The sequence below is a fragment of the Meriones unguiculatus genome, chromosome 4, assembly GCF_030254825.1.
Source record: "Meriones unguiculatus strain TT.TT164.6M chromosome 4, Bangor_MerUng_6.1, whole genome shotgun sequence".
Taxonomy (NCBI): domain Eukaryota; kingdom Metazoa; phylum Chordata; class Mammalia; order Rodentia; family Muridae; genus Meriones; species Meriones unguiculatus.
In genome coordinates, this window is record NC_083352.1 from 125,010,536 (window position 1) to 125,034,394 (window position 23,859).

The 23,859-nt window shown below is 51.1% G+C and overlaps 1 protein-coding gene across 1 annotated transcript; it reads right to left on the minus strand.

The window, feature by feature from the left end:
- Nucleotides 1-1,104: 1,104 nt before the first annotated feature.
- On the minus strand, nt 1,105-23,621 carry Bpifb4 (BPI fold containing family B member 4). Its single transcript, XM_021639732.2, has 16 exons — nt 23,504-23,621; nt 22,567-22,629; nt 21,528-22,041; nt 20,463-20,567; nt 19,722-19,865; nt 17,329-17,392; nt 16,904-16,964; nt 15,799-15,890; nt 14,115-14,318; nt 12,392-12,445; nt 10,053-10,223; nt 7,615-7,682; nt 5,902-5,944; nt 5,425-5,488; nt 3,659-3,735; nt 1,105-1,373 (listed from the first exon to the last, which is right to left on the minus strand). Exons 1-16 carry the CDS (start codon nt 23,604-23,606, stop codon nt 1,350-1,352), a joined length of 1,851 nt encoding a protein of 616 aa, XP_021495407.1. The 5' UTR covers nt 23,607-23,621; the 3' UTR covers nt 1,105-1,349.
- Between the last annotated feature and the right edge of the window lie 238 nt (nt 23,622-23,859).

The window sequence follows — 23,859 nt, forward strand, 5'->3', positions numbered from 1 at the left end:
CTTTCCTTTTTCATATTGATTCACAAATAAGTTAGTAAACTCAGGGCCTAACTAACTATCAGTCTTCTAAGATAAGCAGGACAAAGTTTACTTTAGCCTGTGGAGCCCTCAACAGCACCCTGCTCCTGAGCAGGAGCTAATCTCAGATCAAAGAGCCTTCTTTTACAATCCCCTGCAGTTTTGGATAAAAGCCACTTCAGGAAAAAAAGTGATCAGTTTAAGTTTTCCTTGTTAGCTACAGTACAGCCAGTCCTAGTCCTAGAGAAAAAAACCTGGTCTTCCTCCCTTCTTTCTTCTTCTTTCAATCATCTATCATGATCAGTTGCCTGAGCCATCAACTCAACAACCCAAGAGATAAAGTGAAACCTTAGAAATAAAGCAAACACTGGATTTTGCATCCCATCCCAGATTCTACCCTGGATCTTGTCAAAAGCTGAGAAATATTGGCAGTATCCAGCAGAAGCAGGCTTGTGCTAGCATGATACTGTCCATATTCTGTCTTTCCTCTGGAGATCATAAAGCTTTAAGGCCACATGAAACCTGTCTCTCTCTGTATGTCTCTGTGTCTCTGTGTCTCTGTCTGTCTGTCTGTCTGTCTGTCTGTCTCTGTGTGTGTGTGTGTGTGTGTGTGTGTGTGTGTGTGTATTAGTTTGGGAGAATATGGGATACAGCTGCCCACAAGTCTGTACCAGAGCAAGTCACAGCTTAAAAGCAAAAGAAGGGGAAGGGGAGAAAGGAACCAAAACCCAGAAGGGACAGGGTAACCTGGTCATAATGACACAATAGTAGGCCATGGCCATCTTTTAGTAACACGATGTCTGATGGCTTTGAATTTGTTGCTCCTAGGTCCAGGCCTTCCATGTGCATTGAGCAGTGGTGGGGAAACTGAGGCAAGAGGTATGCACCAAGGTGAGTTCAGAAGGAAGTCACTAAAGCTGAATCCAAGTCTCAATCCCCACCCTGTCCCCCAGCCAGCAACTCTGCATGGTGGTTCGTGTGTCATCCTCCAGGTAGATATAGTTCCACTGCCAATGCCCAAGGCACAGTCAAGAAGGGAAGGAAACACTAGGCTTCAGGAGGGTCCTTCATGGAGACACCCCAAGTGCAGGGAAAGTGAAATGTTTTATTGAAAACACAAGATCTCAGTGCCCATGCTGTCCTGAGCATGGCATTGTTAGCCAATGGGCAGTGGCTGCATCCTTTCCCAGGGTTAGGGCTGGGTGGGAGAAGGGTGGGAGGGTTTGGAGGGGACCTGTGGTGAAGGCTGAAGGGACTTGAGACCAAGGCGGTGTCCAGGCCAGTCTTCTCTGAAGCTGATTCTGGCTTCTCATAGCGTCTGCTTCTGTCACTCATGTGCTCAGCACCAGAAGGTCCTTCAGGGAAGAAGAGAGAACCAGGTGAGCAGGTGGGTGGCACTGGCTACAGCCTTGACCACTTGCTTGCCATCTCCTGGGATGAACAGAGTTGGGTGGCCTATGGACCACCTGTCTCAACCATTATCTTGCCTTGCACAGAGGATCTTGGGTAAGGTGTGGGACACTGTCCTTTTTGTCCCTCATCTCTCTTTTCAAGCAAATCAGAGAAGAGGGCCTATACCTCTGTTTACAGCCTTCCCAAATCCAGGACACATAACTGAAGGGTTTTCTACAACAAAATAAATAATTGGATTATAACCCAGGATAAAATGAGTCTGTCTTATTACAGATGGTTGAGTAAACACATAAGTAATGGGAGGTGAGAGATGGCTATTTCTTACATAACAATTCTTATTAATAATCATAAAAGGAATTACATATGCAGGAAATAGCAGCAGACAAACACATGGAGATAACTGTTGTTGACAGGAACCAAAGAAAGTGGGGGTGAGATGGGAAACAGGACATGTGGGCGTCTGTGAGTTCCTGCATGAGGTATGTGTGTGTGTCAAAGGGAAAGACAGTGTCTTCATGGTGGGGAAGCCAGGCAGGAACCAGGTAGTGATGACCAGCGGACTGTTCAGGAGAAGCCAAGTGGATACACTGTGTCCTGGCAGGGGACAGTGGGAGAGACAACCCTAGCCCCACCACAAGGGAGCATCAGTTCTGTCTAAGCTGAGGCCCTCCCCACAAACAGAAAATGTCATGGTCATGAAGCCAGTGAAACAGTGAGGCTCCATGTGGTGGCAAGACACAGGAGACAGGACAACACAATGCAATGTGGGACATCCCAGAGCAGACCCTGAGCTGGACAGAGGACACGAAGAGCATCTGATAGAGCCCTGCACTGGTGCTCACTGCTTGGCTTTGGTCAGTAGGTGCCTCAAGATGAAGGGAAGCTAGGAAAATAGCATTCTTGAATGATCTGGTCTTACTTTTTTTTTAATTTTTCTGTAAATTTAAAATTATATCAAAACAAAAAGATAAAAATAAATGGCTATATATACCCACATTACCTGAGGCTGCAAGGCCAGGCCCAGAGCTGACCTTATCTTCAAACTTGCCTACAAGTGTTTACACTTCCTTACAGTACTGTGCTAGTTCCTCATTACTCTGGATAAATTACATAGCTTAATTTAGAGATCAACACAATTCCCATACTGGGATATGAAGGAGAAATAAGCACAAGCCATTTATATAAAGTAGTAAGTATTTTGACATGAAAATAGTCATGAGTCGTTGTTTAGGAAGGAAAAATTCATTCCTACCCAGTTTCAAAGCCTTGGGGTTGGGGTGGGCACAGCTCCTCGGAGGGGCAGCGTTTGGAGTCAGTGCATGTTATTTCCCTGCAGACTCCAGCACAGTGACTTTGGGTAAGTGGTCTGCCCCGCTGACATTCAGTCCTTCTCCCGGTGTGTTACTCTCTGCCATTACAGTGCCATAATGATAATAGGTCCAAACATCAGCTGGAAATTGTGCTGGGCCCCCAGCTGCAGCTGTGACTGAACTCATGACGTGGTAGACAGGACACATGCTCAGCAAACGGTGAAATGATGACAGGGACAAGAAAGCTGTGCCAGTCCTGTCCTGGGTCCCAGCCCATTGGTTACAATAGCTAATGCTGGGTCGTGAGATTTCTCCCTCAAAACACCAAGATGAGAACTGCTGTGTATGGTGGGGTGACTTTTGGCTCGAATGTTCATCTGCGTGATACTGAGGCTGAACGTTGCCTACACTTCTCACAGGCCACGTGCTGAGCACACATGTCCTTACAATGGAATCAAAGCCCCTCAATTTGGATTTCAAGTCACCTGCCATCAGTGCAGTTAATTTGTCAGTTACTTCAGGAGTGTGGATCTCTGGTGGGCTGGGGGAGACAGGTTGGAGCTAGGATTGAACTTGCTCCCAGCTCCCTATAGTGTGTGGCACAAAGTAGGTGTTCAGTAAACTATGCCACACCTCAACTTGGCACACCTGGTACTGCTTGGAGCCTCAGATTTCCCAGCTGGAAAATGGGAGTGTCAGGCACAAGAGTTTTCAGCTTTGTACCTTGTTTCCCTCAGTCCTGGTCCTGTGTTTTGAAGGAGAATATCTTGACTGACTCTCTCTCTCTCTCTTTCTCTCTCACTGTGTGTGTGTGTGTGTGTGTGTGTGTGTGTGTGTGTGTGTGTGTGTGTGTGTCTCACAGTGGGCAGAACTGATTGCAGGAGCTGAATAGGAAACCAGCCTTTATTTCTCCTTACCTCTAACACGTCAATGTCAGCGTTGCTGAAGTCAATGTTGAGGATTTTGGGCAGAGGAACTCCAGAACCCAGTATAGCTGTAAGAAAGTAGGGGGAGTCAAGTCAGATGTGGTCCATGTGGCCAAAAGGGGACAGCCTGGCTAAAAGCAATCAGCATTTGCAAGACCACAGCTGTCTTTTCTGCCTCTCAGCTTTTGTCCTTGTGGTTCCTGCCTAGAAGCCCAGGCTGGCCTCAGACTTGCTTTGTAGCTGAAGATGACCTTGAACTTCTGATCCTCCTGCCTCATTTCCAAGTGCCTCATTTACCACCATGGCCAGCTTATGGTGCTGGGGACTGAACCTGGGATAGCATGCATACAGAAAAGCACTCTACCAGCTGAGCTACATCCCCAGCCCCTCCCTGTGGGTTCTGAGCCTCCCCTGTGGCTATTCCATGTCTTGTCATCTACACTGCTTCCTAGACTTTAGGCCACTAACTCTGGGCAGATGCTTCTCCTGCCCCACTCCTGACTCCTGTCACCAGAAAAGCAAGGACATGGTAATTCTGTTTCTGCACCTGCTACACTTACCTATGACAATTCCTTAGGGACTATGTCCCTAGTGTCAAAGAAGAGGAAAAATATTTGCTAAGTGCAGAAACAGAATGATGCAAGTAGACCCCAACATGTGACTGCTGTGGGTGTTTGTTTGGCTTAAGAATGCCAGGGCAAAAAGGAGGGAGAGTGGATGGCTCAGCAGGGATTGCTGCAGAGGTTGGTGGCATGAGTTCAACCCCCAGAACTCATATAAAGGAAGAGGGAGAGAGCCAACTTCACACAGTTGTCCTCTAACCTACACACACACACACACACACACACACACACACACACACTGTGGCACACACACCTCCCCATGCACACTGCATGATAATAGTAGTAGTAGTGATAATAATAATGAAACTTTAAAAACAAAGTCAGAGACTAAATATATTTGCTGATTGATGTTCTAGAAGAAGAAAGAAAAGAGGAAGGTAGAGGAAAGGGTAGGTGGAGTTTGGGACTAACTGGACTTGTCAGCTGGGATGCTTGGAGCCTGCCCTACAGGGGTAACTACACTGTCCCAGCCTCACTTGGCCACAGAACCCTTCATTTAAGGTGCTATTGCTTTGTGGAACCTGCTTTGGGAAGCATAGATCTAGTCAGATCTCTTGGTTTGAAGGTGACAGATTGCATCTGGGGAAACTAAATGGACTCGCCTCAGGAGTACTAAGCCAGGTCAAGAGTCTCCATCTCTGGCCTACCCAGTCCTGACACTTCCCTCTCTCCCTGCTAGATTTCTGTTCTTAGATTGCTGTGACGCTTAAGGAGTCCGGGTGATCCTGAAGGTGCAAAAATGGGAAGAGTTTAAAAGGAGGCACTAAATGCTCAGATGTTCAGGCGACCCTTCTGTAGGTGGCGCCTTCTGAAACTTATTCTGCGTCTCAAAAATGTACACACAGTTCTCATAGGAATCAGAGACATGAAAAGACAAATGTTAGCGTTGGCACAGTGGCCTACACCCGTAATCCCAACATGTAAGTGGCAAGTGAAGTGGAAGGACCACAAGCTTGTATTACACAGCGAGATCTTGTCCTTCAGACTGTTACCTCAGTCTATTTGGATGGGGTCCTGGGAAATGCTACGGTACAGTATCCAGAGTGCAGTGTAGCCTGCACACAATCCCTATAAGCCCGTAGTTCCCAGCTTTCCAAGCCACACACCCAGAGAGGCACGGGCACCCACTCTTACCATTCATCGCGGGCATAAATGCTAGGTCAAAGATCTTCTCAACCAGCATTTCCAAGATGAACACCTGAGGAAGAAGAACTAAACTCAGGCAGGGCTTTGGCCAGCTCTGAAGGACCCTGGCTGGCCTGGGGTCCAAGGTGAAGGCCTAGTGCTGCCTTGAGAGAACCCCAGAGGGTCCAGATGATTGCCCCTCAGGGCCCTTGACCCACCTACTCACAGTACAGAGAAAAGGAGGATCAGATTAAGGCTGCTAGGAGGCCAGGGGCAAGGAAATAAGCAGTGCCGTTGCAGCTGAGCAGGAGCTGTGAGTCCATGCCCACCCCTTTCTCACTCTGCAGCCTGGGTCTCCATCCCCGAGAGGGGGTGACAGCAGCAATGCCAGGTCCTGCAAATCCCAGCCCTGATGGCCTCAGCCAGGCTCAGAGGGTGTGGGCCTCTCCAAAAGGTCTGTTCTGGTGCCTAAACCCTAATACTTACATCAAAGTTGCCCACATTTGAGGTTCTGAGGTTGAGGCTGGTCCTGCAGAGGAAGAACGTGGCTCGTTAAAAGCAACAGTGACCCAGGACTCACTACCAACTGTCAGAAGCCCTTCCACCGGCACCCATGGAGTCAGAGCAGCTCACTTTCCTTCACTGAGCACCAAAAATATTCCAGACACCATGCTAATAGATGTTCACCAGGAAGTATAGCTTTGCCACAGACTGGCAGTAGGATCTTAGGAACTTGACCCCTCTGTGCCTCAGTTTCCTGGTCTGTCAGGACTAAATGAGGGACCCTATGGAGCAGTCAGAACCATGTGTGATATGTAGCCTGTGCTCTGGGTGGGCATGGACTTCTCTCTCTCACTTGATTCTCATATCACCCCTGACCCCAGGCTGAGGCTGCAGGGTCTTTCAGCTCAGCCACAGAGCGAGGGATGGGTAACAGGATTCTCCTCAGAGCCTGTACACTCTGCTCCCGTGCTACCCTGAGGAGGGAGGCCTGGGTGTGAGCTCGTACCCTGCATCAAGAGGGTCCTTGTCTCACTGCACCCCACAGCCCTGCCTTGATGGACTCACAGGCTCTCCCAATAGGCAGAGAACATTTCTGGCTGCTCAAAAGGAAAGTTCAGTTATCTATCTGGAAAGACAGCAGCCTCCCAAGGAGAACACTCTCCAAGCTGGACATCCTGGGGTCCAGGCCCAGCCCTCTCCTTCCCACGCCACCTCAAAGCCTTCACAGTCTACAAACTGTCACTCTCCATACTGGGAAGCCCCTGTCTTCTTTCCAGAAATCCTTGATCTCCCCATTGCTGCTCTTCTCACCAGACATAGCTGGCCATCTCCCCTTCCTTCGCCCCCGGGACTGTCCTAGGTGGCCAACGAGCACCACCCATGAGTCTTCCATTGCTGGGCTTCAAAACCACTTATCATCAAGAAGAACATTTACCCTGAACTAAGGGTGAACTGACAGTCCAAAGTAGAATCTCATTATCCTTGAAATGGGGGTGATAGTACCACTTATTTCTGCATAGTTGGGTCAAGATTAAACAAAGACATTTCTAGAACCTTGTGTCTGCACCAGAGATACCCAATGGATGGCTGTATTTTTCATGGATCTTGTGAGGTAGAGGCTGTTGTCCCCATCTTCAGATGAGAAGACTGAGGCTCAGAGAAGTCAGCTGGCTGACGTCACACAGCCAGTCAGTGATCAATTCCAGAACTAGATGGTATTGCTGGACTCAACAGACAGTGCTCAGCATTCAGGGTAGCAGGCAGCGGGACCTGCACTGGCTCCTAACTCCTCCCTATGTGCCCTTGAGTTAACACACGCACCTCTCCCAGTCCTGGTTTCTCATCTCTAAAAGAAGAGAGTGAAGGTCCTGATGTCACAGACCACAAGGAAGGTCACAAGGTATGGATGAAGAACCCAGAGTAGTCTAGCAACATATTAGCACCAGCACCATGGCGGGTCCTGAAGAACTTCTCGGAGCAGCAGGTTCTCTTGGCTCTGCTCCTAGCTTTGGCCCATGGTGGTCTCAGCAGACAGGGTCGTAGTTACCTGTGCAGCCTCTTGGGTTAACCCAGCCCTGACAGCCACTCGGCTGACCTTGATTCCTGCCTGGTGTCAGTGCATGAACCAACACCAGCTGTCCCAGTACAAAAGACGCACTCTGAGGAGCAGAAACCCACCACCACGGACCCTCTTACTTGTCCAGCTTGGCATCAATCATGAGTTTATCCCCTTCTACAGAAAATGAGGCCAAGAGGTCTGTGTCCTGGAGGGAGAGGAGGAAAATAAACACCATTGCCATCACGCAGGCTGCTGCCGATGAAGTGCTTGCTCACAGTGCCCAGTAGTTGGTTCCCCCATTCACCCTAGCATGGAGGGCCACCCCCCATCAAGAGTCCTGGCCTTCTCATAAGCATGAGACTGCCAAGACCACCCAAAACATGTGGCTTTCACACAAGAGTCAGCCTTTTTATAGGGGTTGAGTAAATGTTTTTCAGAGATATGCCCAAGACCCAAGATTGTGGGTGTTGACAAAATCCCCCAAGGTCCTTTGGAGAGGGGACTTGCAGACCTGAAACTTGCTGGAAATGAGCCACTTGAAGATACAACTGGACAGCACCCCAGCCAATCATAATTGCCCTGCCCCATAAGACATACATAAAATGTCTAGACTCTCCCCCTCTTCAAGCAGGAGCTTTGTCGAGAGAAAATTTCTCATTGTCCCCAACCACCTTCCTCTAATAAATAAAATGAAATAAAATAGCCTTATGAAAACTAACTTCTGCTTCAGACAAACTCAGGGGACAGTGTTGGTAAGACGGCAAAGAAGAGCTTGGGCCCCGGTGCCTGTGGCAGAGATCCAAGCTGGCACTGGAAGCCATCCTGAGGAAATGGAGTTTGTGCTGAGGACTGAAGGGTGTAGGATTTGAGCAGGTGATGAAGGGTGGAGAGCCACCCAGGCTAGAGGGGAGGGCACATGCAAAGGCCCTGAGGTGGGGAGGAGAAAAGTATTTTATAACAGAAACCCAGACAACAAGAAGGTGAGAGCAGTCTGAGACTGAGATGGAATGATCTGGGCCAGACCAAGCAGGGCTGTAGGCTCAGAAAGCCAGGACTACAATCTCAGGGACGGGTCACTGTGGAGGGTCCTTGGCTGGCTAACATCCCTGGGCTGCTGATGGAAACTCACATGGTAAGCAGAGCACACACTCCTATTCCCACCTCTCATCTGGTGATGCCCAGAAAGGACGAGCCCCCTCACCCACCACCCTGGCCACAGTGGCTTGTCAGGCTTCAGCCAAGAGAACTACCTTTCAGCCACAGAACTGTGAAAACAGCAGATGGGACCAGAGCCCTGAGTTCTGTCAGAAGCTTACTCTGAAGAAGGGGTGTCCCTTACTATATATTCCTTTGCAAAATGTTTACTTGTGTTGGGCGTGTTTTGGACTCTGAGGATCTAACAGTGAATGGGATCAGTCTCTGTGCCCAGCAATAAACTCACAAATGCATCTTGTAATATCAGGATTAAGCTTCAAGACCGGGAGACACAGTGCAGGAGGGCAGTGTTCTGGTTGAGTGATCTGGGAAGAGAGGGCTGAGTTGTGTGATGAGAGGTGCCTCTGAGAAGGTGGTATTTGAACAGAAACTGTCAGCAAGCCATTTAGCCATCCAGGGAGAGCCCAAGCAAAGGCCCTGAGGTCAGGCCATGCTCCACTTTTCTAAAGAGCATCAAGGAGCTGAAACGTGACCAAGAGAACAGCTTGCAGGACTTTGGGGGACATTTTTAGGGGACTGACTTCCTCCTGAGGGTTGAGGGAAGCAGGGGAGAAGGATGGTTTTTATTTTAAAGGACTCCCTGGGAAATCTTCTATAGTACAGCAAAGTGACGAGGGTTCACCAGAATTTATCACACCTCAAGTTAACTGGAAGGGAGAGCGTTCAGTGTTTCCAGTGCAGAAGGGAGGTGAGTGTGTGAGGGTGTGAGGGTGTATGAGTGTGTGAGAGTGTAAGGGTGTGAGGGTGTGTGAGGGTGTGAGCTGGTGGGTCGTGAGGTGAGGCTTGTGTGAGTGGATGAGTGTGCTGACTGCCGTGGTTCTGTCACCACACGCAGTATGTGTGCATTGAAACATCTTGTGACCTAAAAAATATCCAGTGATCAGTTACCAACTAAAGTAAATGTTACTAAATAATTGTGGAAACGTGAAACGTCTGTGTTTTGTCCCTTACTAGGCCCCAAGGGAGTGGGTGTTGTTTCTCTCTTGCTTGGCACCCAATAGAAGGTACAGCACACAGTCACAGTAGTGTCCAGCAAGTATTGCCTGTGTTGTCTGTCTGAACACTGACTGATACACCTCAAGATTTCCATGCTGTCCCCAAAGCTGCTCCAAGCAGCTTACTAATGCCCAGCTGCCACTCCTCAAGGAGAGGGAAAGCCTGGCCCAGAGACAGGGAGCCACTAACCCAGTCACACAGCCAGAAGTAGTAAAGGCTGGGTGTGAGCCAGCTTCCCTGACACTGAAGCTGGACGGCCCACCACTGGTAGGGCTGTGAGGCTGTGAAGGGGACAGGGAACCCCAGGACACCTCGTCGCTCTGTCGTGAGACCCGGCGGGGGAACTTCACCCTGAAACACGTACCACGTCAATGAGGCAGATGGTGGTCTCCACATCGTTGGGCTGGGAGACCACAACCTCAGAGGTGGCAAACACCTTCACCAGCGCCTTGTCCTTCTGCAGTGTCACCGTCGGGGGGTTGGGCACCTGGATCCTGATGGTGAGTGGTCGGGACTCGGGGTATTGCTGGAACACCTGTAGACAGCACCAGACAGGATGGGCAGGGTCATCGGCACTGGACTTTTGTCAGCCAGCCTCCAAACACAGACAAGACAGACACATGGAGACCCTAGGACCTGGCTCAGAGCCAAGGGGGGTCTCCTGAAAGCACTGGAACAGGGGCTGAGTGACAGTCAAAATTTCATTAATTCAACCATTCAAAGTCTGGGGCACTTTTTTTTTTTTTTTTTTTTTTTTTTTTTTTTTTTTTTTTTGTCCTGGACTTGAGGAAAAAGCAGAGGCCAGAAGCAAATGTTACAGAATACAGAATACTGTCTGTGACCAGCAGGGGGCGCAGGACCCTTTACACCCTTCCTGGGATATAAAGGCAGCCCCTGGCCATCTTAAGGTTGAATTCACCAGCAGGGACTGGCTGGGCTCCCTGAGGACTCCAGTGTGGACACTTGAACCTGCGTCTGCAGATCAAATCCTCAAAGCTAATTTGCTAAAGGGACAGCTCACCCAAGGACTGCTTTGTCACAGTTACTAAATACCCAGTTAATTCCATGTAAAACTCTTTATAAATATGAAAAGCAGCCCCAGACGTTAGACAAACCCTTAGTCACTTTCAGAGGGCGTGGGAAGCAACTGTTTCTCAAGCAGAATTTGCCCACGGCTGGGATAAAGGCGAGTATGCCTAAGAATGTGGGTCTTCGTCTAGGCACAAGTGGGTTGGCAGTCTTCTCTATGAACTCTTGGTCCACACACAAATTCAGTAAATTCAGCCATTTGCTTCATCTTCCAAAATCGCCCTCAAGGGCGTGAGTATAAACTAATCAGGCATTTGACCAACTGACTTTTCATGGAGATTTTCAAAATGATTCCCCAGAGGGATCCCAGTCTCTGAAACTTAGCAAGGCAGAGACCCCAAGGCAGCTGAAACTGTGTCCCCGGAGCAGCAGGGTCCCCGGAGGCCACCAGCTTGACCAGAGCCTGGGTCAAGCTGCTCTCTGTGGCTCAAGCCACTTCCCATCTTGTCTAGGCCTCAGCCCCTGTGACCATCTTGAGCCATTTAAAGCCCGGTGTTCTTGTTGATGGCATCTGGCACTGTGTGTGATCTCTCTAGGCCTATTGCCCAGCCCCTCCTTCTCTCAATGAAAGAGGGGATTGTGGGAGAGTCTCATGAGCTGTTCGAGGCAGTGCCAGTGTGCACAGGGAGTGGTCCAGGATCAGAGATCCACGATGGGGTTAACAGAAGCTCAGAACTAGACAGGCGCTTCTGCTATTCAAATGCAACCACACGAGGGCGGTAGCGAACACTTGCTAAATTTTATTGGCAATCCCTCCCCTCCCCTGAACTGAGACAGATGAAAAGACATGGAGAATAGTACAGGGGGCTGTAAATGAGTATCCCCCATCCTCTGTGGCACCTCGTACACATACAGTCCTTTGATGCCAGGGGACAGGCCAGGAACTAGAGTTGGGAATAGGGAGGTCTTTGTTCTGCCTTTACACCTCCACTTGAAAGGGAATCTGTAAGTTTCAGCTGTTAACATCTGCCAAACGCCCACTCTGGGCCTTCATTTTCAGATGCAAAAACAAAAGCTTAGACAGATGAAGTCATCAGCAGCTGTAATATGACTGGGACACACCCTTCTCTAATCACCTGACAACTCCTCAGGACCTTCCCTGTGCCTGTGTGTGCCCAGCCCTGGGTGTCCCTCTAGACAACATGGACACGCCTTCTTCTACAAATAATGAGAATAAACTCAGAAATGCTGAGACTACGTCCAGAGCCTCACAGAGGAAGAGTACTTGTCCAGAATATGCAAGGCCTTGAGTTCAAATTCCAGTACTACGTTGTCACCCAGCTCAGGAGTGGCCAGGCCAGGGCAAGACTGTGCAGGCTGGTCCTCCACCAGGGTTCAGGATCTGTCATCCTCAGCCCTTCTTGTGTCCCCTGGCATCTGGCCTCCACACCTATCCTGAACCCCAGGGAGCCAGGTTAGAACCCTACCCAAATGTGGAGGCAAAGCCATTCATGGTTATCAGTATCTGCAGAGTCCAGTATGACTTCTGTCTTCTCTTAACCAAAAAGGCACCACTTAAAACCACAGAGCACCATCTGTTCCGGTGACATGGAGTGTTCCCCTCAAGACACGAAAGAAGCCAGAGACAGGACACCATTGGTATTGAGGACATACCTTGGGAATCAAGGCCCCCAGTGTGGACGTGGTCAGTGGAGGGAGCTCTTCAAACTGTAGGTCAAAGACAAGGTCATGTAAGTCCTAAGGCGATGGGGACAGATGAGTGCCGTAACACACCGCCTAGAGTCCAGTGCACCCTGAAGCAGACACATCCCTTGGAAAGCCCACACTCTAAGAACACACCCCAGGGTGGCCATTGTGCGTGTCACATTGCAGTTGCGTGGCTGAGTGGATGGGGCCAGCCACTTAGACTTTCTGTCTACAAATGTGGCTTGCTGTATTCAAGGTGAGCCCAAACTGTGCTTCTCTAGTGGAATATAAAACCCAGGAAATCTTGAGCAAGTTCATGTGCACAGCCTAGAATCTGTTTGACCTCCTCTCTGTTATTTCATTCATTTCTTCTTCATGTCTACTCACTTTCTAAAATTGCAAATGATAAAGAATGAAAGGCAGTGCCACTTGTCAGAGAGAGAAAGAGAAGGGGAAGGAGAGAGGAATAGAAAGAGGAAGATAGAGAGAAGGATAGAGACACACAGAGAGAGACAGAGACAGAGGGACATGAAACCAACACAGTAGATTAAGTGCACTGTCAGAGTAGGGCCCTAGCCACATGTTCAAAAGGGACACTTAAAACTACAAGAGTGCTACCTATGCTGGACCTAAGTGGACACTTTCTTCTCACCAGAATTACAGATTTTCATTATTTCATAATACCTCATTCTTAGAAGAGGTTGTGAAATTTATAGATTATAATGCCATGTCTTGGAAGCTCAAATTTTCCAACACATTGGAGGATGAATGGTTAGATCGATAGATAGATAGATAGATAGATAGATAGATAGATAGATAGATAGATAGATAGAGAGTGGACACCCAGGATGGGTGCCTGGGTGGATAATAGATGAATGGGTTGGTGTGTGGATGGATGGATGGATGGATGGATGGATGGATGGATGGATGGATGAATGTGAATGGTAGATAGATGATTATATGGGTTTGTGAATTGTTGGGTGGGAAGTGCCTGGATAAATAGTGAGTGGAGGAGTGGAGGAGTGGACAGGTAAATCAGGAGGAAGGTATCTGAAGGGATATATATGAACTGTGTGTGGCAAAATATGGTCTAGCAAATTGGGTGAAGCACATATGAGCATGACTGTACTATCCTGTAGCTGTTCTAAAGGCAGGAAATCTTTTAGAGGAGTGGGGATAGTGGCTCCTGAGTGCTTCTCCAGGGTGCTGGTGTCTTGTTTTCATGCCTCATTTGATTAGTTTTGAGTGCATGTTGACCAACTGAAAGAATTCTAAATATTCATGTTAAGGTGCCTATGTGCGAATATGCTACGCTTTTACTAAAGGGCTAAAAAAAAAAATCACACAGAACAGAGAGCAACTGCCTCCTTCTGGGACAAGAAGCAGAACACTACCATGACTATGAGACATGTGAGAGGCTCTCATAGACAGATAATGGATGGGTTGGGTTGGTGTTTAGGTGGAAGAATGGATGGATGGATGGATGGATGGATGGATGGATGGATGGATGGATGGATGGATGGATGGATGGATGGGTGGGTGGGTGATGAGTGAATGGGTGGGTGGATTACCATCTTTGGTGCTAACTGGAGTACAGGGTAAAAGGCAGAGCCGTCCCAAGTCCTCCCTCTAAATCATGGGCTACAAAGGACCCAGGCCAGCCACTCACTGCCCTTCAAGGTGGACTCACCATGCCATCTGTGATGTCGATGTCCAATGCACCTTGCTTCTGCAGCATGGCCAGCACAGAACCCAAGAAATTGGCTGAGATGGCCAGCTGGGAGTTGGTGTTGTCACCCATGGGGGGTAGTTCTGGCATCGATGGCCTGGGCAACACAGCTGGCCGCCCCAGGGGGTAGTCGATGAGATCACCTCCTGCCTCCCCGACTAGAGTCTGAGGAGCATAGAAAGGGGGAGGGAAGAAAAGGAGGCTGGAAGGAGGTGTCTGGACAGTCCGCTTGATTGCTCCCGCGATTCTAAACTACTCTTACGAACAGATCATCCTCTACTTGATAGAGGAGACGGTCAGGGCGGCTCCTGCTTCATGATCAGTTACAACTACAAGTGCACACAGTCACGCCCACACCCACACGCATACCCTATGGCACAGAGCCAATGTCTCAGCCCATTACAGTGAGCCAATGGAGCCTGTCCCTGCACCATCCACATTGGGGCATCCATCTCCAAAGATGATGCCCTGTGCAGAACTCCAGGCACCTCTCTGGACTCGGAGGCCAGCTACTCTGCCCTCAGCTTCCTCCTGTACCTCAGCCACCCTCCCACCTCCCTACCACCTCCACTTTCCCCCACTCATGTACTATTGCATTCCTTTCATTAGACAAGCTGTTGTTCAAGGGCTACTTCCGCTTTGAAGCCCTTATTGACTTTGCTAGTGCATTCTAGTCCCTATTTTAGGGACTGTCACAGCACTCGGTCTGTGACTGCCTGTTTACTTAAAGGAATCGCATGGCTTCTCCTGCGATAGACCATAAATTTAGAGCAAAGCTTTTGTTGAGTTCCTTGCTTCACCCTCAGCACCAGGCCCAGGCTAGACAGCATGTCTCTCCAACGGACACTTGTGTCTGTGCACGTGTTATAGCACAACCACATGACACTGGTGTGTACCTACATCTCTGTGTTAAAGCCTCAGAGGAACATCAAGTCCACTTGGCCCAGGGATGGCCTGCCTGCACAGGTGTCCATGTACAGTGAGTGCCAGATCCTCAGGGTGCTGGAGGATCCACCCACCCCCAGCTCACAAGATCCAACCCAACTTCACATCAATGTAGTTGTGTTTCCCAGGCTGACGCCGGCCTCCATGGGAGTGCTCAAACCCTGAAAAGCAGCCAACACTGCCAAGCAGAGCTTTGGAAAAATCATTAAGAGCCGGTTGTTAACTTCGTACTAGCCTGCTAGTGGCCAGTGTTTCTCCAGCAGACCCAAGCTCCCAGCAGCAGCTGCAGACACCAGCAGTGGGATGCCTGGGTTCAGAACACCAGCATATAATCACTGGCTGTGTGACCCTGATAAAGGAATCACCTCTCTGTGCCAGAAGAACAAGTCTCACGGTGCAGTGCCGAGAGTGCACTGAGCTCATCAGCAAGAAGCGCTCTCTCTCTCTCTCTCTCTCTCTCTCTCTCTCTCTCTCTCTCTCTCTCTCTCGGGATATGCCTGGCTCACCGAATGGTGTGTGAGCATGCTTCCAGCTCAGGCCTGGAAGGTCTCTAATCCACAAAGGGTCCTGGTCAGATGTTGTTCCCAGTGTGTATGTGTGTGTCTGTGTGTCTGTGTGTCTGTGTGTCTGTGTGTGTGGTGCACACCAATGGTAAGCCCACACTCAACTTCAGAGAGAAGGTTTCCAGTCTATCACTTACATTAAGGTCCAACTCGAGGAATTCCCCGGTCACCAGTGGGAGGCTGGAGAAAGTGTACTGCACACTCCCGAGTATCCCCAGAGGCACCAAAGCTGCGGGCAAAGGGGAGGGTCACATTTTGGTCCCTCCAAGCACACCTCTAGAGGCTTCAAGGAAGAGCCAGCTCTGCCTCCTCCTTGCCGTGTGACCACAGGCAAGCCCCTGCACCTTTCTGGAGCCCACTTCCTCCCTTGTAAAGTGTGTTTCATGTCACCCCTCAGGTTCTGTGGCAGAGTCGGGAGAGCGACCGCAGTGGTGAGAAGCTTTGTAAGCTGTGCAGAGTGGTGCACCAGGGACCGCTTCAGGGTGCAGAGTGTGCTCCTCCGCTGGATCTACACTTCCCTGGCCACTTGTAATAAACACATCGCCTGCTGCACTTTCCTTCCCCATTTTGGAAAATCCTCCTTAAGCTACCTGGTGCTTTAGAGACATGGGCTCTACAGCAGAGACTGTGCTATGTGGCTGCGGGAGTTAAGCGCTGAAACGCTGCGGGCGCTGCCACGTGAGAGAAAGTGCTACGGGACTGCCTTGCTTTTGGAAACAATTTCTCAGAAATCCGGGACTGGTGGTGGCACTGCAGCCTGGTCCTTGGGGTCTGCTCAGTGTCTACACTGCCTCCTTTTAGAGAGTAAGGACTCTTTCTGATTCCATAGCTGCCAGGGCAGAGCCAGGCTTCCACCTGGTATTCTGTTGTCTAGGCCCCACCTCCCAGGCCCTAAGGTTGCCCATGGCAATGACAACAGCCAGGGTGGGAGCCCTGATTATTCTTTTTCTTTTCTTTTTTTTTTAAGATTTATTTTAGTAGGTATACAGTGTTGGTTTGCACACCAGAAGAGGCACCAGATCTCATTATAGATGGTTGTGAGCCACCATGTGGTTGCTAGGAATGGAACTCAGGACCTCTGGAAGAGCAGCCAGTGCTCTTAACCTCTGAGCCATCTCTCCAGCCCCACCACAAGGACAGCCCACTACCCTAGATCCTCCTCCCAACCACTGTAGTGTCCCTGAAGCCAGGCCAAGCAGCTATCAGTAGACATTGGCCACACAGCAAAAAGGGAATACTTACAGTCCACGAGACCCAGCTGGTCATTGACAAGACCCAAAACCACGTCCACAATGGGGCAGAGCTGTGGAGAGAGAGAGCAGGGAACTCAGGAGGTGTGGAAGCTGGGAAGCAATGGGCACCATGGCAGAAGCAGCAGGTGGCTCAGATGGCTTCGCTGTTATCTGTGGGGCCTGTCCCCACCTCAACCCAGGGGAGGGGAGTCTCTCCTAACTCCCATCATTATGATGCGAATTTAGGCAGGTGATGAGACCTTTTCACATAACAAGAAAGCACCCCAGCTTGGGGTCCAGAGCTGTGGGTACTCAGCCTGCGACTCCCATCTTGCTCCTCAATGGTCCCAGCCAACATGAACATGGCAGCCCTGGCCCCCTTTGAATCCACTGGGTCACTTGTCTGACCTTGAAGACACACAATCCCATCCTTACCAGGTCGGGGAGGACATTGGCCAGCACTCTGTTCACCAAGTTGTCCACCAGATTAGGGAGAAGCCTACAGAGGGAGGGACAGGGTAGGGAGGGGCAGAGTGAGGGCGGACTCGCGGGCATGGAGGACTCTGGGCTGCCCATCCACACCAACACCTTGAGAGCCCTGAGCTCTGGACAGTGCACTTGACAGAGGGCTCTCCCTCAGGCCTGCCTACATTGGCCAACAGCAAACTTTCCTCCCTCCATAACTACCTCTCTCCTTCTCTCCCTTCTCCTTTCCTTTCTCACTTCCTCTTCCTTCTATCCTTGCTTTAACCTCTCTTCTCTTCCCCTTCATTCCTTTCCCTCTTTTTCCTCCCTTTCCTCCCTACTCTCCTCTTTCCTTTTCCCTTCCTTCCTTCCTTCCTTCCTTCCTTCCTTCCTTCCTTCCTTCCTTCCTTTCTTCTTTTCACAAACCAAAGATGTCATGACTGTCATGTCAGAGAGGCTGGGATATCCCAAATTCTCAGCTGCTTAGACCTTCCCCCCAACTTCTGTGGTCTTCTTCAAGGCTATTGGGTTGTTGTTTTCCCAAGGGACAAAATAATTTCGTTCTTTATCTAAGTTTACAGCACAACATCCAGAATATTCCATGTGCTCAAAAAAAAGATATTTATGGATGGGACAGAAAAACTAGCTAAGAAAATGTGGCCATTAGGCTCACACTCAAGGCAAGTAAGTGGAAATGAAAAGCTTGGATGGTGGGAGCCATTTAATAGAGCAAGAAGGAGACCAGAGACCTGACCAGAGAAGGTCCTCAATGCCTGGATCCCAGCTGATGAAGGCTAGAGACAGGTCACATACACACAGATGATGCACAGGTAGTCAGTCAGTCAGTCAGTCAGTCAGTCAGACAGACAGACACAAAGCCTCCGTAGTGGGCTCACTCCTTAACACCGCTCCTGTTCACCCCTCACACTGTTTCTGGACCCTTCCCCCACAAAAAGCCAACTGCTGCTTCTCTGGCAGGCTGTGGCGCAGCATCCTGGAGGAAAACCCATCTGAGACACCTTGCTGTGCACCTCGGTCCTCTTCCTAAACAGATTCACCTTAGGGGTTGGGGGGCTGATCCAGTCATGGTTCTCCTGGGGTCCCTGGGAATGTGCATGAGGGCACACAGGTGCACATGCGTGGGTGTGTTGGAGACGGTGTGCCACTGATCTACATACATCCCCTTATGGGAATTGAGGAGATACACCAGGCCTCCTGTAAAATGGCATCTGTAGGCAGTTATTCGTGTCACAGGAACGGAAGGATGAAACGGGGAATGGGCAAACGAATGCCAGCTCATCCAGGCACAGCATACAGCTTTAAGAAGTTGGACAAGGGCACATCAGGGCTTGGGTGCAGAAGAGTCCCCCAGCTAAATAAAGGGAAAGAGCAAAGTACTACAGGCTTTAGAGCAGAAGTTTGCATGCGGGCAAGGAGGCTGAGGAGCCACACTGGTGTCTGCAGAGCCACACTGGTGTCTGCCTGGGGTGACGCAAGGAAGCAGAAGGAGACCTAGAATGTGCAGCCATGGTCAGCTCTGCCTGCACCTCTGTCCACTGACATTGTGAACAAAGTGAATGTAAAAGCCAGGGAGGATCCATGTGTGGACCCTGGAGAGAAGCTGCATGAGGCAGGGGCACAGTGAATCTCTCACTCCTGGAGTCCACGTGAGAGGGGCGAGGGAGGGCACCAAAGGATTAGTAAGACAAGAGAACAGGGACCGGAGCCCCCAAAGACTGAGAGTGTAAACAGACAGGCTCTGTGCCCTGAGCCGGTGTGAGTGCGCCCTCTCCCAAGATCTCCCAGACCTGGGGACGACATGCTGGCCAACACGGGGATGCCAGGGATGCAGCTCTCTGGACAAAGCATAGGGGCTTAGTCATTTCACACACCAAATCAGAGGTGCATTGACTGTAACCACATGAGAACGTTCTCTAGGGGTTGGGACACTCATAGACACATAAGCCCTCTCAGATATATTTTCATAAACTCTGACAACACGCCAGATGCTGTACCAACTGCTTTATACCCTATATCTCAGTTCCGAAAGACAGAATTTACCCCGTTTTCCCAGATGCAGGATCTGGGGCTCACGGAGCAACAGAGTTGTTCGGGGTCACACAGCAAGGAGCAGTGGAACTGAGGTGTGAATGTGGTCAGATCTCTCCAAGGCGAGTGGATGCCTACATCCTGGTCTCAAAGGCACAACCCTTGAATTCTCACCAACCCAAGGCCGGACACTGCCACAGCAGCAGTGTAAACGGCTCAGGATTCGTCACCTCGGTGAGGGATCATCTGATTTCCTGGGAGGGGTGACGGCCGTGCCCTGCAGCCCTGCCCTGCCTTCCCCACCTCGCACTCACCCCCGAAGCAGTTTGACTTTGATGCCTCCCAGGAGGGTGTCACAGCGCTCAATGACCAGCCGAGGGTAGCCTGTGCGGTCCATGGTCAGCCGAACCTTGGCCGTGATGTTTACCTCCACCGCAATATCCAGGAAGCCAATGAGGCTGGCGGGGACAAGTGACCAATGAGACCATGAGCATCACTCACCGTCAGGTGTCTCAGTCTTGGGCTGGCCTGTCAGGCACCTGTCACCTCAAGTCTTAGCGCTGGTTCTAGGGGCTCCAGACCAAGTGCTATCCCACTGCTTCAAGGCACGGTGACAAATCTCCCTTTCGCTCAGCCACTGAGAATTGTAAAGTCTACGAACAGGGCTTGGTACGAAGTTAGGTAACCCTCCTGAGCTTGTAGATATGACCTCACCCCACCTGAAGAAATGGGGCCCGCTCTCCAAGGTCCACATAATATGTGGCTAGGAAATTGCTCTGCCTGTGGCCTCAGCCAGCCAGAAGCAGTGTGGCCTTGCTACCCTGGGCAAGTGAGCTCAAGAAGACTCGGGGGCATTGGGAGACTTGTCTAAGTATTAGAACCCAGGCTGATCCCGACCTCTAGCTGCCCAGATCCTAAGCACCACCCTGTGCTGCCTTTCCTACTGAAGAGACTGCCACAGGCTGACTTGGAGTTCGGACACTTGGAGCTCCTCCCACCACGATGGATGCAGCATCCACAGCATTAGAGCCCACGCTCTCTGTCAGGGAACACACCTCTTTCCGTTGATGGCCACACGCGTGTACAAGCTCAGGTAGACACCCACGCCAGGCAGGAGCCTCACAGATACCCTCGGAAGGGTAAGCTCTACGATGCGCAGCCTGCAGGCAGGCAGGAGAGGTGAGCTGGCGACTGCTGCCATTCCCTGCCACAGAACGCACACGCGCTTACACACACACACACACACACACACACACACACACACACACACACAGCCTGCCTCACTCCTCTTCTCCCCACACTCTCTCCTCCTACCACAGAGATACCTGAGGTCCATGGGCAAAGAATAAGGAAATTCAAGGCAGAAATCCACATGACCCAGCATCCCCACCACCACCACCAGGGCATCTATTAGCATGTCTGTGCCTTTCCTTTCCTTTGAATCTTTTGCAGACACTGCCCCCTGCTGGAGCCTCCCTGCACACTCCTCAGACTTCGCACTCCTGTGTGAAGCCGCCCGCCCGAGCCCCAGGCTGATGACACCCTCATTCTGTGCGTTCTTGTTCGCCAGCAGCTTCTGCCAGCCCTTGTGACTGTGTGACTGAGCTCCAGCGTCTTTCTCCAAGCCCACACACCCCACCAGCCAGCAAGCTCCCTGGGAACTGAGGTGTGTCTGTCTCCAGGCCAAGTGTCCCTCACATCCTAAGAGTTCAGTATATTGGTTGAGTTAAATGACTGTGGCAGGGAACCTGGGCATGGCTGGAATTATAAGTCATAATTATAATATTTCTAACGTACTTCGTTATGAGAGTATAGCGTATGGTATGCTATAAATGTCACGTGATTTTTAAATCCTTGGCTTTTTTTTTTTTTTCTTTAGAAATTGAGTTACTCTGGTCATTCTACAAACCAAAAAACTGAAAGACAGAGAGATGAAAAGAATGTCCAAACATCACACACAAATAGAAGAGGCAGAGCTGGGTCTAGGCTTCTGACCTCTTTCATGTGAACACTGCAAACTGTGTAACTTGGACCTGTCAAGATGTCCAGTGTTGACGTCTCCTCAGATAGCCCCTGGGCCTGGTGGCTCATCTGTCAGCAAGTGGATCTCAGGTCCTTACCCAGTAATGCCTTGTACGGTGCTCAGGATGCCTCCTTCCCCCAGCACACCGAGCACACCTCCTCCTCCGAGAAGTCCTCCATCTCCAAGAAGACCACCTCCTCCGAGCAAGCCCCCTTGGCCTGCCAGGATGCCTTCATTTGCCAGTATGCCCCCGGTGCCCAGCAGACCACCAGGGCCGAGGGCCCCGGTGGCCACACCAGCTGGGATCTCTCCAGGCCTCAGCTCGCGCCTGTGGAGCCTGCCCACCACAGGTGAGTCTGCTGCAGACCTGTACCGCCCGGCGCCACGATGGTAGGCGTGGTCTTCAGAGCGGAAGTCTTCGTGCCGTAGGTCCCTAAGGCTCCCGTCAGAGTCCATGATCTCCCCATAGCGGTATTTGCCCCCCAGCTGAGCAGTGTTGTCGTTCGTCTTAATGAGACCATATTTGTAATTGCCACCAAGCTGTCTGCCATTGGTGTATTTTGGGGGAGGCTCTCGGACATGAAAGTCGTTGTAGGGGACACCACCGACACCTCGGGGGAATTCAGCTCGTCTGTAGTCATCGTAGTGGTGCCTACCACCACCCAAAAGGCCACCACCACCCAGCAGACCCCCACCATGGCTACCACCCCCCAGCAGTCCTCCACCGACACCACCCAGCAGCCCCCCACCATGGCTACCACCACCTCCCAGCAGGCCCCCACTGTCGCTACTATCACCACCCAGCAGCCCCCCACCACTGCTACCACCACCTCCCAGCAGCCCCCCACCATGGCTACCACCTCCCAGCAGGCCCCCACCACCGCTACCACCACCCAGCAGCCCCCCACCACTGTTACCACCACCCAGCAGCCCCCCACCACCGCTACCACCACCCAGCAGCCCCCCACCACCGCTACCACCACCCAGCAGCCCCCCACCCAACAGGTCACCACCACTTCCTCCACTCCCACCACCAAGCAGGCCCCCCAAGAGACCTCCTCCCCCACCACTGCCCCCACCACTTCCACCAAGCAGCCCACCCAAGAAGGGCCCTCCACCATCACCACGGGCTTTACCCATGGGCACCTCCCTCAGGGCGGAGCGGAAGGCATCGCTCTTCTGAATTGTGCCTGAGATGGCTGTGGAGAGACACGGGTATCAGCCAGGGAGCTCCCCTTCCCAGTCCGTAGGCACCACCTCAGAGCATCGCCCTACTTGTAGGGGCTCATCCCGCCACCTCCATCACAACCCCGGAGGGGAGGGAGGGAAGCCGTGATAGATCAAGAGACAGACTAGGATCCAGTGAGCTTATGTCCTGGGTGTTACTGCCACCCCTGTAGCTAGATTCCCACATAATTGGGCCAAATCTTGGTGGGCTTCCTTTCTCCCTCTTCCTCCTGAGCACCCCTCACTTCATGGCTTGATAATGTCTACTTTCCCATGAATTATGAATTCCTGGGGAGCCAGCTAGGCCAGAATAATGGCTTCCATTTGGTGGAATGAAGACACCAAAGGCTGGGAGGCTCTCAGATCCGTGCAAGGAAGTCATCATGCAGCATCCTCACTGGAGCCCTGGCCAGGGACTGGGGCTACAGCAGGCCATTTCTCAGGCTACAGAGTAAAGACTTGAGGTCCAGAGGCACCTATACCTGAACCTCTGTGCCCCAGGGACCGCATGAGTCTGCCCTCCCCACACCAGTCCTCAGAGGTGAGTCTGGCTCCACCCATTTCCCAGATGAGGAAACTGAGACTCAGGTTGTATAAGCAGGGTTTGAATCCCAGGAAGGCTGGCTTTGGGGCCCAAGTTCTTAATCTCTGCTGTCTACTGTCTGGAGAGAAAGAGCCAGCGCCTGGAAAATGACATCTTAGAGAAAAGGAAAGCTGAAGCCCAAAGGGGAGAGGTCACCGAGCCACTAACCATGAGGTCTGTTAGCATGGGGAGGGTCCTCAGGTACTGAGAGTGGGTTCCCCTCCCCTACCCCTCCCATGTCACCCAGCGGTGGCCAGACTCACCATCACCCAGCACATCTTTTGTGATTCTGAGGACTGTGGTTGGTCCTTGGTGGCCACACACAGCTGCCACAGACAGAGCAGCCACACACCAAGCGGTCCACATGCTGATGTCGCTTTCCTGCTGAGACAGTGAGTGTCACCACTCTAGTCACAGTCCCATCCATCCATATTCATCCACGCACCCATTCATCCGTCTGTCCTGAGTCTGTCTGCTCACCTACCCAGACAGTGAGTGTCACCACTCTGACTGCACTCCCATCCATCCATACTTCATCCACGCACCCATTCATCCATCTGTCCTGATGTCTGTCCGCTCACCTACGCATGCATCCATCTGTCCACCCACCCACCAATCC